The sequence below is a fragment of the Schistocerca gregaria genome, chromosome 8 (assembly GCF_023897955.1).
Source record: "Schistocerca gregaria isolate iqSchGreg1 chromosome 8, iqSchGreg1.2, whole genome shotgun sequence".
Taxonomy (NCBI): Eukaryota; Metazoa; Arthropoda; class Insecta; order Orthoptera; family Acrididae; genus Schistocerca; species Schistocerca gregaria.
The window spans coordinates 92,440,200-92,459,183 of record NC_064927.1 but is presented as its reverse complement, the minus strand read 5'-3'; the positions used below and the strand labels follow the sequence as shown (position 1 = coordinate 92,459,183).

Below are 18,984 nucleotides of genomic sequence, written 5' to 3'. Positions count from 1 at the left end.
GCTAAGTCAACCTTGAACTAAAAATAACCCATGCCGCTCAGAGAACCATTACTATGTAAAGGACAGCCTAAGGTAACAGGTCGGCAATACGTCCGAGTGCATTCCCATATTTCCGCCGTTCAGCGACCAAAGAGAGTGCCGACGTTCAAGACTCGCATCCATCCTGCAGACACCGTGGCTATAAGCCACTCCCTGGAGTAAACACGCACGGTATCTCCTTCTGCTGTCAGACAGTTCAGTATTCGAATGCCTGAGAAAACTTGTTGCCACATGTGCCGCCGTTCTCGGTGGTTACGTTTCGTCCCTCGTTATCCCAACCTGACACACTCGTGCGATAATTCGCCTCCCAATAATGACACCCTTTAAAGTTTTGTAGGACTATTATCGGCCACGTTTCAGTTATTTCACATCTGTCAACGACGGTTACAGTGAAAATTCAGAGTTGGGGCGTGGTTCGAATCCCCCTGTAACTGGCTTAGTAGTCAGTTCTGAGATAGGAGGACCGCGAGGCAACATCATAGGGCCGTTCCCAGTACAGCACTGCGGCGTTGAAAGCGACCATCGGGTTGTGACATGAGTAGGCGGGAAACTCCTATTTCTTTAATAATTAAAACTCGTCACTATTTCTGTAACTGGTTTACACGAGAAGATCCGGGTGTGGGAGAGACGTCGGCTGTCGTTGGCGCTAGCGGTACGCACCAGTGCGCAGGTAGTGACGGATCCACTTCTTCTTGGGCGGGGGCGCCATCCAGTAGGGCTCGTCGTCCGGCTCCTTCTTGACCTCGAGCGGGGGCGACGCGGCAGCGGCCGACGAGGCGCGGCGGCGGCCGCAGTCGTGCACAGCAGCAGCGTCCACAGCCAGCATCAGAACTCCCATCGCAAGCGGCGCGGGTGCCTCGAGAACGCGGCCGTCCGGCGGGCGACAGCGAGGTCAGGGCGAGGCGGTCGGCGAGTGACAACGCGCGCGCCGCTGGCCGACGAGCGACTGAGCGCCTCCGCGGAGGCCCGGGCGCCCGCAGGCCAGCCCCCACCTGTCGCCCCGCCGCCGCCCCACCCAGTCTCGCCTGCCGCACTTGCACTGCACAGTGGTTGCGCGGCGTTGCCAGCTGGCCGCCCGGCCACGCGACCGTGACGTGTCACGGGCCGTGAGCCACCCCCTCCCTCCCCCCCCACCCTCTAAACTCAGTCCGTTAGACACACATACACTGGTCCCGGACGTCTAGTAGTCAACTATTAGCTCCTATCCCTGCACACTATTCGTACACTTCCACTTTGACTCTCGGTTCCCGACTCCAGAAACGGCACAAATCGGCAGACATCCGATCAGCATCCACAATCACTACGCGATGCGGGCCGTTACGGAACGTCGTCTTCGTCATCTTCATCATCATCATCTTCTTCTTCATCACCATCACCACTCTAAAAGTGACACCTATTTCGTCTACGTGGGCTAGTTTTAAGCCGGGTTTCCACAGGCATTAATTTCTAACACGTGCATCCCCTTACCACTACCCTTACCTTAGGCTTACACATTGGTGCCAACGCTGGCGCAAACATTGGCGAATATCTGTGCGACAGGACCCAAACATTGGAGCCAACATTCAGCCGATTTCATTTAGCGCCAACGTGAATATTTCTGACGCACAAATAGCGGCCGGTGCATTTTCTGTTTTGAGCGTGAATAATCATATTTTATCATTCAAACCAAAAAAAAAGAAGGGGAAAACACAGTTTTAAAAATGATATTCATTTCATTTCACTAACTTTATTTTATTTATAATTGTTGTTGCAGGTATGACGGGTGTTAATTATTAGGCCATTTGATGCACGGACCCTCTTCAATTATTAGGCCATTTGATTCATGAAATCTCAGGACAATTTTATAACTTTTATCGTATGTCAACTGATCTTGAACCCCTTCTTCAAACGATTGAACCCAACGTAAGAAAGGTACGTATTGGAGGGATGCTGTGACTGATAAAGTCAAGGTACTTTTTGGAGGGATGCTATATCTAAAGTCCTTTTAGCACTGACGACGCTTCGATTCCTTGCTACAGGAGACAGTTTCAAAACCCTATATTTCCTCTTCTACAATATCCACTAAATTGATATCACTTATAGTGTCCGAGGTTTGCAAAGCAATATGCGAGACCTTGAATGAATATGTAAAGGTAGCCCACTTTTAAAATTACATTCAGTAAACAACAGCGCCTTTAAATTTGAAAAGCGAGCAAATAACCCAAGACAACGAAGATAGAAAACAAACATCGGTGGTGCCAATGTGTGGTCGACGTATCGCTATTGGCCCAACGTCCTTTGATGTTTGGTCGAAATACCGACGAACAACGAAGTCGTACCAACATTGGAGCTAACGTTGGTTGCAATACTATTTTGTCGATCCACACATTGGCCGAACACTGCTGAAGCAAAAGCTGCTCTCGGTATGTCGGCGCGGCCTTACATGCACTTCACCGTTTCCACACTACCGAACTGGAAATGCTACTTACATGACTTTCAAGATGACGACAAGTAATATTTTCGTACGGGAGTACGCAACTTTTAGCCGAAGACCTCACAGTGGCACTGACGAAGAACACGGATCCACAGATGTTGAATGCGGAAATGGGTATCTGGTAGGAATCGTTTGAGTACGTCAGATATGCTAATAAGGGAGTCACCTGACGAGGACGACGTTCCATAAAAACAGTTTTAGAATCTTTTTGAGCGATATTTCTGCGCCGGCCGGTGTGACGAGCGGTTCTAGGCGCTTCAGTCTGGAACCGCGCGACCGATACGATCGCAGGCTCGAATCCTGCCTCGGGCATGGATGTGTGTGATGTCCTTAGATTAGTTAGGTTCAAGTAGTTCTAAGTTCTAGGGGACTGATGACCTCAGATGTTAAGTCCCATAGTGCTCAGAGCCATTTGAACCATTTGATATTTCTGATTCTGTACAAAAGTCTAATACAAGCATGCGAGATTCCCCGCCGGCTCGCATTAAATTACATGTAACACTGTAATAACTGGCAACTGGAGTCACTGCAATATTTGTATTGCATTTCTAAGAGCACTACTCCTAAATTTTTATGTTGTCTACAATACACTGAAGGTACAGCGAAAAGTAAGGCTTTTTTCTCAACAGATAAATTTTGTTTTTCTTTTCAGAGTTAGACAAGGTTCTGATAGGTCACAGGTGCTGTAAATTCACGTGTTATTTATTTATTTATTTCCGGGTTGGTATTTAATCTTGAAACCAAACATTGTACTACTGTGCAGACCAGTCATTGCTCAACATAGCGCCAATACAAACCCAGTTATATTTGCATAGGACTTTAATGAGGGTCAAGAGTAGTTCTGGATTTAAACTCAAAAACTAACGTAAAAAACTGTTATAATTGTACTGAAATAAAAAGTACCTTTACAGTGTTGACTTTCCTGCATTAGTATGAACGTCAGCAATTCCACTCTTTTATTTTCTACACTTTTAAATTCGTTTTGTCACTTCAAACGATGGCGTGTTATTCTGTTACAAATAAGTGATTATCAAGAGGTACTGAATGCTAGACTAATATTCCTACTCCACTGTTTAAGAACACCTTGCACTTTAGAAAGCATTTATCTGCTTAGCTGAAGACGAAGTCCTTTACTTTAGCATCACACTAACTTTCCACGTACCTAAAAAAACAATACCAGATTTGTGCTGTCGAACGAACAAGAACAGAATGAGATCAGATCCACGTACCAGCAGTTGCTGAAGCTCGTAGGCGATAGTGGGGTAAGCGACATCGTGCAAGAAAGTAGAACGCCTTTCAACTTTCGGAACTTAAGCGTAAGTTGGCATGACAGTGCAAAGTAGGGTGTTTCCAAATGTAAGCTGACTTAACCGAGTGGTGCTGGGGGATGCACATGTAAGAAACCTGGCTTTATTGATGGCATCTCTTCTTGGACTTCTTTTTCCATGTTGTCGTTTTTCCAGGCTTTCTACACGAGACTGCCATTTAACTCTACATTCAATATTACTTCCGTTTATTAATGTGAAAAATGGCGAGTTAGTCTGTGTTTCAGTGTCCAATTGGCTGGTCAAATCGATTCGTAAGTCGAGGAAGACAACAGTCGATGAGAACTTTACTTTTCTGTTCCATCATTTTTATATATACAATTTTTTACTCTATTCTCATATCTACATTTTTTATTTCATCTAATTTTGTACATCTTTCCACAGCTATTAATATCTCATGACAGATGCTTGAATCTTATCTCTATATTGTTTAGTAGACGTCCAGTTGTCATTGTCATAGAAGGAAAGACAGGCACTGCCACAGTTCTTTAAACTTCGAACAATATGGTGACGGTAGAAACTTAAAAGTTCTGTTTACAATGTCACACATCTTTCTGTCTGCATCTTGATCTTCAAGATAACTTATTTGATTTCCAACACACTTCACAGTTCTTACTTGTTTACTATCTTGTTATAGATGACAATTTTTAACCTTACATGTGTGACTCCTATAAATGCAATTAGAGTTGTCTTATCAGAAGAGCTGATCTTATTGTGCCAAGAACAGATTGTGAACATCAGAGGTGGCCAACGTATAAAGGCGTAGATGACAGGCTACAGCCCCTGATTTACTTGAATTTTTGAACCAGTTTCCACGCCTGTCCGTAGACGACCTTGTGAGAGGTCATAGGAAACCGTGTTTCTCGAGGTCCACAGTGTCATGAGCTATTGGATACCACAACAGGGCTGATTTTGTAACTATTAAAGGGAGGCTGACTGCTCGCCACTATGGGGCACCAGTGGTAATCCTTATTGCCATAAATCTTCATGACCAGGATGCCAAATGGCATAATCCAACAGGACAATGCTATAGATCCGTAAGTGGCCCGCTCGGCCACCCGATTTGTCGCAGATAAAGAATGTGTGGGGACGCTATGGGAAGTCGTTTACTCTGCTGTGTATCAGACATGGCAAGAAATTTCTTAAAATGATGTTCAGATACTATTTATTTACATGCCACAGTCAATAACAGAGAGTATTCCGATCTGTGGGGGACACGACTCATACTGATGTTGTTGACAGACATCAATTCCGAATGCAATGAAAGTTCAATCATTTAATACCCGTTAGGTGATGAACGTCTCCAAAAAGTTAAATAATTACCGGGCTGATGCTACACGGTCTGACAGTGCATAAGTGTACTGCACGTAACCTGGAAGTAATTGGATCACGATATAAACTTGGTCGCTGTCATTTACTGCCTTCTAGGTCCCGCGAAAGAACAGAGCGAGCTGCATTTCACACGCTTATTGTCTGTAGAATCCATGTCGAGCCCTAAAGAAGAGATTTGCAGTCTCCGGAGTGGTCATAATATGCGAGCATAAGAAGAGTTCCAAAATTCTACAACAGTTTGACATCAGCAGCATGGACCTGCTGTTGTGTACAGCCGTTCAATGATCCTTCTTGGAAACAGAAATGATCTTCTCATTCTTACAACGCATGTAAATTCATTTTATGATAGTTCCTCCTGCTATAGGTAAATATGCACTCTACAGCATTCTGTCAGAACAATCACAGAATCTGTATCGCCAAGTCTTTCGCAGCAGATTTAGTGTATTAAATGGTTTCAGGGCACTCGCCGCGTAAATTCCCTGTAAGAATGTTTACAACAGTATCAACCACTGTCTTCGCCATGAAAGAAAAGACGAAGGAACGGAATCACACTGATGCAAACGATATGATGGTCACCGCGGAGACCAGAGTCATCACTGGCTTTGTTTCCACCGACTGAAACATTCGTGTACTGCCTCTGTCTATCAAGCAGTGCTCAGTATGTAACCAGTATCTCTTTTAAAACTTTAACTTTGTTTCCTCCCATGTCGTTTCAGCCAGTGTTTTGTGTATTTTATCACACATTACTTGCATCTTATTTATTAATGACACTGTTTACATAATCATAGATAATGTCGATGTCGCACACAGGCCCTATTGATTGTTCATCTAGTACTATTTTGGAGAGAACTGAAATATCCCCCTGAATATAGTTAGATAACTTTTTTTACTAAAATTTTTAGATGTTACTTCTTACATATTTGGTTTAGTCGATGTATTGGGAATGGAGAACATTTTCTGTCCTTTTAACAATTACTTTGTCATCGGCAATAATCTGAATATTTATGGGTGTGTTCCCTGGCATTAATTTGAACTTTGCTTATCTTTCCGTTTCAATTGTCCAACTTATACACCCTTTTCGCAATCCTGTGTTACATTTATTAATCCTGTTTTCTGTTTCTTTATACTTATTATAATTTCTGTATGTTTTATTACCTGCATCGGATGTCTCGGACATCATCTGTTTCCCGTGATGCTCCACAGGCTACTTCATTCTGTCGAAGTTCTCATAATCCAAGAATGCGATGTGAGTCTCCACGTTGTGCACTTGCAGTTTGTCAGTTTTATAGCGCGTAATGGCAACACTGTCACTTTCTAAAGCTATTTGTTCCTCCATTAAAAGTTCGGCAATTATCTTTCTCATTCTATTCCTAAAATTTCTTGCGTAGATCGTGTAAGAAGCAAGTACTAGGCTTATTTCTCTATCGTTCTCGCAGTGATCGCTTCAACCTCTATTGTAATACCCGTAGTACCCGTCCGTCATTGGTTATTTTACTGCCTAGGTAGCAGAATTCCTTAACTTCATTGACTTCGTGACCATCAATCCTAATGTTAAGTTTCTCGCTGTTCTCATATCTGCTACTTCTCATTACCTTCGTCTTTCTCCGATTTACTCTCAAACCATACTGTGTACTCATTAGACTGTTCATTCCGTTCAGCAGATCATTTAATTCTTCTTCACTTTCACTCAGGATACCAATGTCATCAGCGAATCGTATCATTGATATCCTTTCACCTTTATTCCCACTTGGTTGTTGTACATATTGTATATGACCCGTCTCTCCCTATAGCTTACCCCTACTTTTTTCAGTATCTCGAACAGCTTGCACCATTTTATATTGTAGAACGCTTTTTCCAGGTCGACAAATCCTATGAACGTGTCTTGATTTTTCTTTAGCCTCGCTTCCATTATTAGCCGTAACGTCAGAATTGCCTCTCTCGTGCCTTTACTTTTCCTAAAGCCAAATAGATCATCACCTAGCGCATTCTCAATTTTCTTTTCCATTCTTCTGTATATTATTCTTGTAAGCAGCTTCGATGCATGAGCTGTTAAGCTGATTGTGCGATAATTCTCGCACTTGTCAGCTCTTGCCGTCTTCGGAATTGTGTGGATGATGCTTTTCCGAAAGTCAGATGGTATGTCCCCTAATGATTTTAGAAATTCTGATGGAATGTTATCTATCCCTTCTGCCTTATTTGACCGTAAGTCCTCCAAAGCACTTTTAAATTCCAATTCTAATACTGGATCCTCTATCTCTTCTAAATCGACTCCTGTTTCTTCTTCTATCACATCAGACAAATCTTCACCCTCATAGAGGCTTTCAATGTATTCTTTCCACCTATCTGCTCTTTCCTCTGCATTTAACAGTGGAATTCCCGTTGCACTGTTAATGTTACCACCGTTGCTTTTAATGTCACCAAAGGTTGTTTTGACTTTCCTGTATGCTGAGTCTGTCCTTCCGACAATCATATCTTTTTCGATGTCTTCACATTTTTCCTGCACCCGTTTCGTCTTAGCTTCCCTGCACTTTCTATTTATTTCATTCCTCAGCGACTTGTATTTTTGTATTCCTGATTTTCCCGGAACATGTTTGCACTTCCTCCTTTCGTCAATCAACTGAAGTATTTCTTCTGTTACCCATGGTTTCTTCGCAGCTACCTTCTTTGTACCTATGTTTTCCTTCCCAACTTGGGTGACGGCCCTTTTTAGAGATGTCCATTCCTCTTCAACTGTACTGCCTACTGCGCTATTTCTTATTGCTGTATCTATAGAGTTAGAGAACTTCAAACGTATCTCGTCATTCCTTAGAACTTCCGTATCGCACTTCTTTGCGTATTGATTCTTCCTGACTAATGTCTTGAACTTCAGCCTACTCTTCATCACTACTATATTGTGATCTGAGTCGGTATCTGCTCCTGAGTACGCCTTACAATCCAGTATCTGATTTTAGAATCTCTGTCTGACCACGATGTAATCTAATTGAAATCTTCCCATATCTCCCGGCCTTTTCCAAGTATACCTCCTCCTCTTGTGATTCTTGAACAGGGTATTCGCTATTACTAGCTGAAACTTGTTACAGAACTCAATTAGTCTTTCTCATCTTTCATTCTTTGTCCCAAGCCCATATTCTTCTGTAACCTTTTCTTCTACTCCTTCCCCTACAACTGCATTCCAGTCACCCATGACTATTGGAGTTTCGTCCCCCCCTACATACTGCATTACTCTTTCAATATCCTCATGCACTTTCTCTATCTGTTCATCTTCAGCTTGCGACGTCGGCATGTATACCTGAACTATCGTTGTCGGTGTTGGTCTGCTGTCGATTCTGATTAGAACAACCCAGTCACTGAACTGTTCACAGTAACGGACCCTCTGCCCTACCTTCCTATTCATAACGAATCCTACACCTGTTATACCATTTTCTGCTGCTGTTGATATTACCCGATACTCATCTGATCAGAAATCCTTGTCTTCCTTCCATTTCACTTCACTGACCCCTACTATATTTAGATTGAGCCTTCGCATTTCCCCTTTCAGATTTTCTAGTTTCCCTGTCACGTTCAAGCTTCTGACATTCCACGCCCCGACTCGTAGAACGTTATCCTTTCGTTGATTCTTCAATCTTTTTCTCATGGTAACCTTCCCCTTGGCAGTCCCCTCCCGGAGATCCGAATGGGGCACTATTCCGGAATCTTTTGTCAATGGAGAGATCATCATGACACTTCTTCAACTACAGGCCACATGTCCTGTGGATACACGTTACGTGTCTTTAATGCAGTGGTTTCCGTTGCCTTCTGCATCCTCATGTCGTTGATCATTGCTGATTCTTCCGCCTTTAGGGGCAAATTCCCACCCCTAGGACAAGAGAGTGCCCTGAACCTCTATTCGCTCCTCCGCCCTCTTTGACAAGGCCGTAGGCAGAATGAGGCTGACTCCTTATACCGGAAGTCATCGGCCGCCAATGCAGATTATTTATCAAAATTTAGGCAGTGGCGGGGATCGAACCCGACCGAAATTGTTTTTGATTATGAATCAAAGACGCTACCCCTAGACCACGGGTTCTTACCGATCGATATGCACGCCGGTGCATTTGTGATGGTTCAAGGCCGAAATAATCACGGTTGCGTCACCGTTAATGCGAAACAGTCGGAGCCTTAGTTATAAGGTCCTTGACTATGACTGAGAACAATAGACAAGCACAAAGACATAACAAATGGCGACAACTTCTGTGCTCCTGAACTCCACGGGTCTTATCCAACTAACCACTGCAAGCAACTGAGGACGAGGGGCGTCTCCCGCCAGTTTTGTTACCGAGAGTATCGCAAACCAGTACGTGTCCGCCGGTCCATAGTAAACCTAACCAGAGTGAATGTTAAATTTTGTTCCGGCATGCAAGACCTGGTTTCACGGTTCCGAAGGTGGGTTTACTTGAGTTGTTACAAATCGTCGAAAGAGGAGGGGCAGACTGGTGACCCTGCGCCACGAATTCAAAATAACAGTTCTGACAGCCTTTGTGGCTGTTGGCTGCACTGCAAATATGAGAATATTTAAATCAAGCCTCGGTAAATTACTCCGCCAGCACCCGACGACAGTGCTTCTTTTTCAATTACTCCGCTTAACTGGCGATTAATGTCACTGACTTTCCGGATATTAATCGAGTCGACCTTTGTGATGTATCAAATGATTCGTAAACTTGCCTACAGTCTGAATCTACCGTCAGAAGAGTAAAATGTATTTTATTATGACACACTGTCAGGAGGGCTGGTCAGGACGGCATTCGTCGCTACTGCACACTTTGCCGTATACCAGAGAAGTCTCTGCTCTACGTCTTCTGTATTACGATTCAGTCGTATATGTGCGAGGTTTGTTCATCATTTCATATTCTGGGACCACTCTCCTTGCAGAATTTCTTCGTTTTCTTACAGCTTTCACTGTCACACTGTAAATGCACGACTACAGCACTCACACTGATCAGCCAGAACATTATGACCACCGAACCACCATATACACAAACCCGTCCAGGCAATAGTAGCGTTACCTGGCGAGGAACGGCTGCTAGTCAGACACACGCACGGTACCTGAAGCATCAGTGAAAGAGCTGTTTGTGTATTGAATGGGGAAGGGGCGCGCGATCTGAGTCTGACTGAGGGCAGACAGTGATGGCCCAGAGGTTCGGCACGAGAACTTCGGAAACTGAACGACGGGTGTTCCAGGAGAGCTGTTGTAAGTGTCTTTGTTGTGGTTGGCACGAGAGCCAACACCGTGTGACTAGAGGAGGCCGAAAGGCACGCGATTTACCTCACGCAGGCTGGCGTGAGGTCTGGAACAGGACAAGGAAATTATAAGTTAGAAAAACGGACGTAGCTGGTGGAATACTTAACTTTAATCCATTAATGACGAACGTCGCTCGTGACAGTACATGATTCACAATATCAATGGTAACTGAATATGGCGCCTTGCTAGGTCGTAGCAAATAACGTAGCTGAAGGCTATGCTAACTATCGTCTCGGCAAATGAGAGCGTATTTTGTCAGTGAACCATCGCTAGCAAAGTCGGCTGTACAACTGGGGCGAGTGCTAGGAAGTCTCTCTAGATCAGCCGTGTGGCGGCGCTCGGTCTGCAATCACTGATGGTGGCGACACGCGGGTCCGACGTATACTAACGGACCGCGGCCGATTTAAAGGCTACCACCTAGCAAGTGTGGTGTCTGGCGGTGACACAACAGTCTTCATCACATCGCGAAACCTGTGTGAAACCACGTCCAGATGTCGTAGAGTTAGGTGGCCACCAGATGTCGGACGTCATATTACGGGCAGATTGGTGAAACAGGACAGGTGGCGAACTCTGGCTTCACGCTTCAATGCTGAGCAGAGTGCAAGTGTGTATGAACACAAAGCGCGCCGAACATTCCTAAGGATTGGCCTCCGCAGCCGACCAGTGCATGTGTCAATGTTAACACACGACGTCGGCAACCACGACTGAAACGAGCACGTGATCGTCTGCACTGGACTTTGGCGCAGTGGCAGGACTCTGCACGGTCTGACGAATCCTTCTTTCACCATGCCGATGGGAAGCGAATCCGTCTTCTTCCAGGAGAACAGTCACGTGGGCCTCTATGGGTCCATTGGAGCTCGTGCAATGCACAATGACGGTCAAGGAGTACCGTACACTGGTTGCAAATCACGTACATTTCTACATGAGATCACGTTTCCCGACCGCAGTGGCATTTTTCAACACGATAATGCGCCACGTCACAAGGCAGGAGTGTGATGATGTGGTTCGAGCAACACCGTGGCAAGTTCTATTTGATGTGCTGGTTCCCAAACTTTCCATATCTGAACCGATCGAACACATCTGGGATGTGTCTGACCATGGCGCCAGCGCTCATCCCCCCGTAATTTACGGGAGTTACGTGATTTGTGTATGCAGATGCAGTGCCAACACCATCCAGCGACCCACCAAGGCCTCGTTGCTTCCATGCCACGACGCTTCGCCGCTGTTATCCCTGCGAAAATGGACATACCGGTTATAAGGTAGGTAGTCATAATGTTCTGGCAGATTCGTGTGATTCCGTTTCTTGTTCGACAGCCTCTTGCTTCCCTGTCTGGGGCTCGGACTGTACGCGTAGAATGAAGGCGACAGGCGGGGCAGAGGTGGTCCGCGAAACGCCTGGCCGGCTGGCTGGCGTCACGCCGGCCGCCCACTCAGGCAGAGCGCGTTTCGCAACCCGGCTGTGGCGCTGCCACGTCCGCAGAGCCCCCCTCCCGTGGCCTATCCCCCCCCCCCCCCCCCCGCGCACACACACACGCACACACTCCGCTGACGAGGCCGCGCCGGCAGACACGCGGCCGTGACGACACGGTAGTCGCGCTGCGTACGCGGCTGCTAAACACCTCCCCCACTCCCCACAGGGCACCACTGGAATAGCCTCGCGCCACGCCAGGAGCACAGCGGTGACGAAAACACGCGCGCGGCGGCGCTTTATCCCGTTACACGCTGCCATTCCGAAAAGCTCGAGACTGAATGGAACCAGCAGACTTCGTTAGAGCAATTCAGACTGACGATAAAACATGAAATGTTGAAAATCGTGGCTGCACACAGATGTATTAATCAATTTATTTCGCAACCAGTATCAGTCATTAACGGACCATCGCCAGGCGTCTACATACGTGAAACCAAAATAAGGCACACAGAGTCATTAAAAAAAAACAACTCTACATACAATGTTCACTATTTATAACCTATTGCGAACTTACACGCTGAAATCAAAGCGACCGCTACCAGCAACCACGGCAGAAGCGAACATCTCCATATAACTATAAATCAGAAGCACATATAGCGCCCACTAATTCTGTGGCGAAACACTTGACAGTGCTGTACTGATCCACCATGTCATCATCAGTAATAAAAACTTCGCCAAAGACGTTAGACTGAAGGAAGAAATACTACATGGAATGAAAGGGCCCTCCGTAATTTTAAATCAGAGGTACCACTTGCCCTATGCTACCTCAATATCGTTTGCTCATTCACAAAATAAAATGGTTCAAATGGCTCTGAGCACTATGGGACTTAACAGCTGAGGTCATCAGTCCCCTAGAACTTAGAACTACTTAAACCTAACTAACCTAAGGACATCACACACATCCATGCCCGAGTCAGGATTCGAACCTGCGACCGTAGCAGTCGCGCGGTTCCGGACTGAGCGCCTAGAACCGCTAGACCACTGCGGCCGGCATTCACAAAATAAAAAGGAGTAAGTTGCAACACGAAATCAAACTGTTTTGCCTATGCTATACTGTCACACTAGATTATAATACTTTGCAACATAAAATGTCCACGAAGAATGAACACAACATCTAGACAAGCAGCCTAATACCCTTTGTATATACAGTAGCAGAAAAAAAATCGCGACACAAAGAAGGAGTTGTGCGACACAGTTGCTAGGGATGTTTCTACATATTCCAATTCCGTGGCAGTCGCATAAGAGTGGCGCTAGTAGCGGTTGCTTTAAATATACGCTGGAAAGATCGTGACCGTTAGTTACCTTGGAACTTAGACGTGGTGAGTTGATGGTGAAGAATGCCTTTAAGGCGACAGAGATGTCGTTATCAACACGCCTCAATGAGTTTCAAAGAAGCTGTGTGATTGGGCTACGAGACTGTGCATGTGCCTTCTGCGATACTGGAGAAAGACTTGCCAGCACTGCAGCCACTGTACGTCATGACGAGAATGCACGGTCGCAAGACGACCTACCTCCTGACTGTCACTCGGCACCACCGAGAGGTGAGTTCGGCATTGGGTGCACACAGAAAGAAAGGGAGTTACCTGCACACGGCGGCTCAGAGCGGGGCGGCTTGACCCAGCGCGGAAAATATCCCCTTGTTATCTAATGAGGCTGCACACACTGGCAGCCGGGTGGCGGTACATACTGCCGGCGAGCAGGAACGCACGAGGCATTCTTTGCCCGCTTTCGGCGCGCCCGTTGGCGACGCGCTGTGCTAATCGAGGCGCAGGCCCTGCCACCTTCCCCCAAACGATTTTCCGGAAACTAAGAGGTTACCCACAGCATTATGTGTCAGCTTCATGGCGAAGTGCCCAGCATCTCGCTAACAGTCATAGTTAGTGTGATATATATCCATTTAAAGCAAGACGCTGCACCATTTGTGAGAAAGTTTGGAAAAAAAGAAAAGGAAAAAGGGTAGCTACGATTTTGCATCTGTTGCACATTACACCATACGTTTCAGTCCTGAGAGAAGATCTCTCTCTGTCTTCAACCTTGAGAAAATAGAATTTATATAGCACGGTCACTTCCCAGCGCACGCGCGACAGGATTCGTAACACCCCTCATATACTAATTCATTTGCGATATTGACACGAGATTCTGGTAAGTGATAGCACCCAAAGATGGGAGTATTTTGCTAAAGGTTAACATACGCCACTTCCTTATCTACGGCGATGTACCAGAAGCTATAGTTTTTATTTTATTTTTTCAATCCAGTAATGTAGTTTTTAAAGAGTTAGTATGAAAATAAACTTGAAATTTCTTCTGTTACGTTACTGCAAACCGAAACAATGTTTTCTGTTAGCTATTGGCCTCTCTAGACGACAATTGCTTATTCAAATGACTGTTTCAGTATTATGTTGCAGGCCATTTGTTGTGGCCGAGCGGTTCTAGGCGCTTCAGTCTGGTCGCACGTTCGAATCCTGCCTCGGGCTTGGATGTGTGTGATGTCCTTAGGTTTGTTAGGTTTAAGTAGTTCTAAGTCTACGGAACTGATAACCTCAGGTCTTAAGTCCCATAGTGCTCAGAGACATTTTTTATTAGCTACTGAAGGTGACTTTGTCCAAAAAGTGGTTCAAATGGCTCTGAGCACTATGGGACTTAACATCTGAGGTCATCAGTCCCCTAGAACTTAGAACTACTTAAACCTAACTAACCTAAGAAACGAGGCCGTTACAGAGAGGCATCTTCTCAGCTGCAGCAACACTTAACATTAAACGAACTGTGTTCATCTTAGCTACTGGACTGAAGGTGTCACTGTAGTCTATTACCAGACATGCCAACTTTCAAAAGTGAAAAATCAGGAGTATTTTAGTGGTGTACTGTTGTGAATTACAACACATCCCTGACGATTAAAGTTGCAATAATTCAATAACTGTAACAATTCAATTACATTTGCTTTATTATGTACATGTAAATACTAAATAGTGGACATACCTGGACCTTCGGACTGTATAATTCATCATTCATCATGCTGAAGAATATGAATGACGAGCTATGCAGGTTTCTTTGGATTCACACACATTCAAATTAAGCACTCTCGAGAGAACTACAGTTCGAAATTACAATCCGAGGAAACAACATATATTAGATTTCTGACATTAGCACAGTTTTTGCACGAATAAATCACAAATGATCAGACGTTTTCATTTCATAATGCACCCCATATATCCGTAAGACATCTATCTTTCCCAAATTTAAATCAGTTTTATACAGGATGTACATGCTAGGCTTAGCAAATAATCTAAATAGTTTATCAGTCTGAATTTGTCTGATTACGGTAGTTACTTATTCAGCAGACTTAGCCTTTTTCAAAAACTCTGAACTAAATTTCTGCTCAAAGCAATTGCCTTTTTGAACTGATTTTAAAATCAAAAATTTCTCCATAGACGTTTCTGAAAGCATGGACTTTCCGCATTACTATGTGGAATTGACAAAATAGCCAGCATCACCTTTGCAAGTTTATCATATTGAAGAACCCCATCAGCCAATTTCTTCTGACCTACCAACGCCCACTGAACATCAATTCTCTCTGCTGCCAAGTTGGTTTCTTCCAGCTGAAAGTTACAGAACTGAGAATGAAGAATATCACCTTCTATTTGTAAGTGTTCACTTTCGCTAGTCATTGCCTAACTTGGCAACACTGCCTTTTAGACGCATCAAGGCTAATCACTTCGCTTGAAACAACTATCGACTACTCCTTGTCCATGATAACTTTACGATTGCGTTGGTGCTACCAGAAGCGGAGGAAATTGGCACTAGTTGAAAGATATTCATTTGTCTCCGAACGCTGCCATCGATAAGTTCCTTAATTCCTTGTAGATACGAAGCGCGAGCTACGCCTACTGCCGCTCCTGACAGCCACCGCACCAATCTACCAAGTTAACATAGACAAGTAGCAGCCATACCTTGTCATCCGCCAATATATCGAAGACGCAGGATTTTCAAGTAGTAAGGAATGTATTGAAACTGCTCTGAAAATCGGGAGATCGGTCTTCACTGTCGGAAGTTCGGGAGGATGAAGGAAAAATCGGGAGTCTCCCGCTCAAATCGGGAGAGTGGGCACTTGGAGGAGTTGTAGCGGGTGTTTCGAGGATAGGTATCCTGATGCCGAAACGTATCCGACGACACTAAAGATCGTCCAAACTGTACGGGTCAGCGTCTGCCTTGTCCAGCACGCGTGAGACTTTACGCCACAGGACTGCGTGGAACTCCGTGCACTGAGCCTGACAGCGTCCGTGGTCGCGAACGCGCCCACCGTAAAGCCATCCTCACACGGGACGTGCTTCTAAGACTTGGTGCTGGAGCAATATGTATAGGTCTCGAATACTTCTAAGAACACACCATACCAGAACTGAGCTATCCGTGGGTGCCAGTACTTACATCCCATTCCAGGATGACACTGACTACAAAACGAGCGGTTCTAGGCACTACAGCCTGGTACCGCGCGACCGCTACGGACGCAGGTTCGAATCCTGCCTCGGGCATGGGTGTGTGTGATGTCCTTAGGTTAGTTAAGTTTAAGTAGTTCTAAGTTCTAGGGGACTGATGACCTCAGAAGTTAAGTCCCATAGTGCTCAGAGGCATTTGAACCATTTTTGACAAAATGAATGCTCGTTGTGGGTTACGGAGTGCTGCTCGAGACAATGAAGTTTAAACTATACTAGGGTGACCAAACGTCCCGGAAAACCGGGATTGTCCCGGTTTTCATCCCTGTGTTCTGGTGTCCAGAAAATTTGTTTCGGGACGCTCAATAGCCCCGGAATTCAGTTTTTAAATACATTTCGTGAAACTTTCTCAAATTTTTGGGATTTCGCTATATTAAAGGAAATACAACACAAGAAATTAATATATTTTAGTTTATTTGTCTAAAACCTCCATTGTCCCATACTAGTAATCACAGTATCAGTATTGGTACACTCAGGCAATAATATACTTAGAGCGGTACTTTGGCCAACAAGTAGTAAGTTGTATTATTGTAACAGAGCTATGAAACCGTCCGATTGTCGCGCCACTTACTCACAGACTCATTGTCAGAACTGTGTAGTAGTTGATCTTTTGTCAGACAAACTGCAATAGTTTTTTCTCATATTAGTCGTATTATTGCTGCAGTACTGTGAAACGCATTGCCGAAACGTGCCTGCAGGTTCAGTGACTGTTATTCCAAGGAATGGAATTTCATTAAGAAAGGTCGTTTTGATTATGAAGCAGAGTGTTCCGTATGTAACTGTTTTATTAGTATAAGTCATGGTGGACGTTCCGACATAGTTGATCACATCAGGTGAAAGAAACATATTAACAGATACAGTGCACCGAGCTGCAGTAAAACTCTACAAAATTATTTTGTGAAACATCAGTCAAGTGAAGAGACGAAAGTTCGAGCAGCCGAGCGTACACTAGCCTACCACACGGTAAAACATCACCAAACTTATAGATCTAGTGATTGTACTAATAAGCTTAACAGTATTATGTTTGATGATTCTTCCATAGCAAAAAAATTTAGTTCAGAAAGAACAAAAGTGTCAGCCTTATTGAAATGAGTTATTGCTCCGCAGAGTGTAAAGGAAAGCCCTGAATACACCAAAAAGTCTTCTTTCTGTGGGATATCCACTGATGCCAGCAATGATAAGGCTACTAAAATATTTCCGTTTGTTGTTCAGTTTTTCGATATTAATCACGATATTCAGACCAAACTTTTGAAGGCGAATTCCCTACCTAATGAAACATCTGACGAAATTTCAAGATTTTGTATGAATACTATCGAAATGTATGATCTTGAGAAAAATAAATGTGTGGCATTTTGTGGAGACAACACCAACACAAACTTTGGTGGTTTAAAAAGACAAGGCAAACGCAACGTATTTACCAAATTAAAGTCAACACTGTATGAAAACAATGAAGACATGTTTTACACAATAGCATGCAGACATCCGCTGACAGTTTAAGCTATGATGTTGAAACTATCGTCATAAGGGTATACTCACACTTTTACACATATACTGTTAGAACAGAGAGGCTTAAGGAGTTCTGTGATTATGTGGGAACTGAATAGCCTATATGAATGTAATGTGTCACTCGAAAACTCGCTGATTATCACTGTTTCCAGCAGTTGAAAGAGTAATCCGCCTGTTTGAGCCGTTAAAAGATTTTTTCCTAAATGAAGACAAAGCCCCCAAAATATTGGTTCAGTTTTTCAGTAACCCTTTAACTGAAGCCTACTTATGGTTCATTCACAGTCAGCTTAGCACTTTGCAGCATGGGATAAAGGAAGTTGAGGGAAGCACGAAAAGTTTAATAGAGGTAAATGATGTTTTGAAAAATACTCTGGAAACTGTTACTAAGAGGAGAGAACAGCAGTTCATTTCTTTTAATGTCAAATATGTCCTTAAAAGAGCAGAAGTATCAGAAGCAGCGGAAGGGAGTTTTAGAGAAGAAGTTAACAAGTTTTATGACACTTGTGTAGAATATCTTAGCAAGTGGAGCGCCTCATATTTACCCTCATCGCCGGTGTTTGATTGGATGTTACTGAAGAGAGTGCCAAAATGGGAAAGTGTTGAAGAGACAGTTTCTTATTTGAAGAGTAAAAAGATTGAAATCGATGATTCCATTCTCTTTGATCAGTTCGGCATACTGACAAATTTTGTTAAAGAAAGTCTTCACAAGTGGAACGATGAAAAAAAAAAAAAAACCATTGGAATGTCATGAGAAGTGGGTGCGTTTTTTTAAAAGCTGAGACTGTCTTGAGCATTACTCTGAGTTGGTAATGATTGCAAGGTATTTGTTTGCAATCCGAGCCCATAATGGCAATGAGGAAACAATATTTTCGTTCATGAATATCCAGTGGACTGATGAAAGAAACAGAATGGAGGTGGACTCTCTTGATGCAAACCTGCAGATCCTGTACAACTACAAAATGGATTGTGCCGAATTTTATCACTGTGTCTCAAAGAACAAAGACTTGATCAAAAAGGCTGGAGGCAGTGAAAAATACCTTTTTCTCCAAGGACAGTCAATTCCATCTACAAGTACTCAG

General features: G+C 44.2%; 1 protein-coding gene across 4 annotated transcripts in view; it reads right to left on the bottom strand.

The window, feature by feature from the left end:
* The window catches only part of LOC126284112 (max-binding protein MNT-like), a 543,977-nt gene that overhangs the window by 124,965 nt on the left and 400,028 nt on the right, over positions 1-18,984 (bottom strand). The window contains exon 1 of one of the 4 annotated variants that reach the window (XM_049982773.1): positions 700-991. The exons of the other annotated variants lie outside the window; for them this stretch is intronic. Coding sequence (XP_049838730.1) covers positions 700-877 — 178 coding nt within the window. The 5' untranslated portion in view covers positions 878-991. Of the gene's footprint in view, positions 1-699; positions 992-18,984 lie in introns of those variants that run through there. 4 annotated transcript variants of the gene reach the window in all.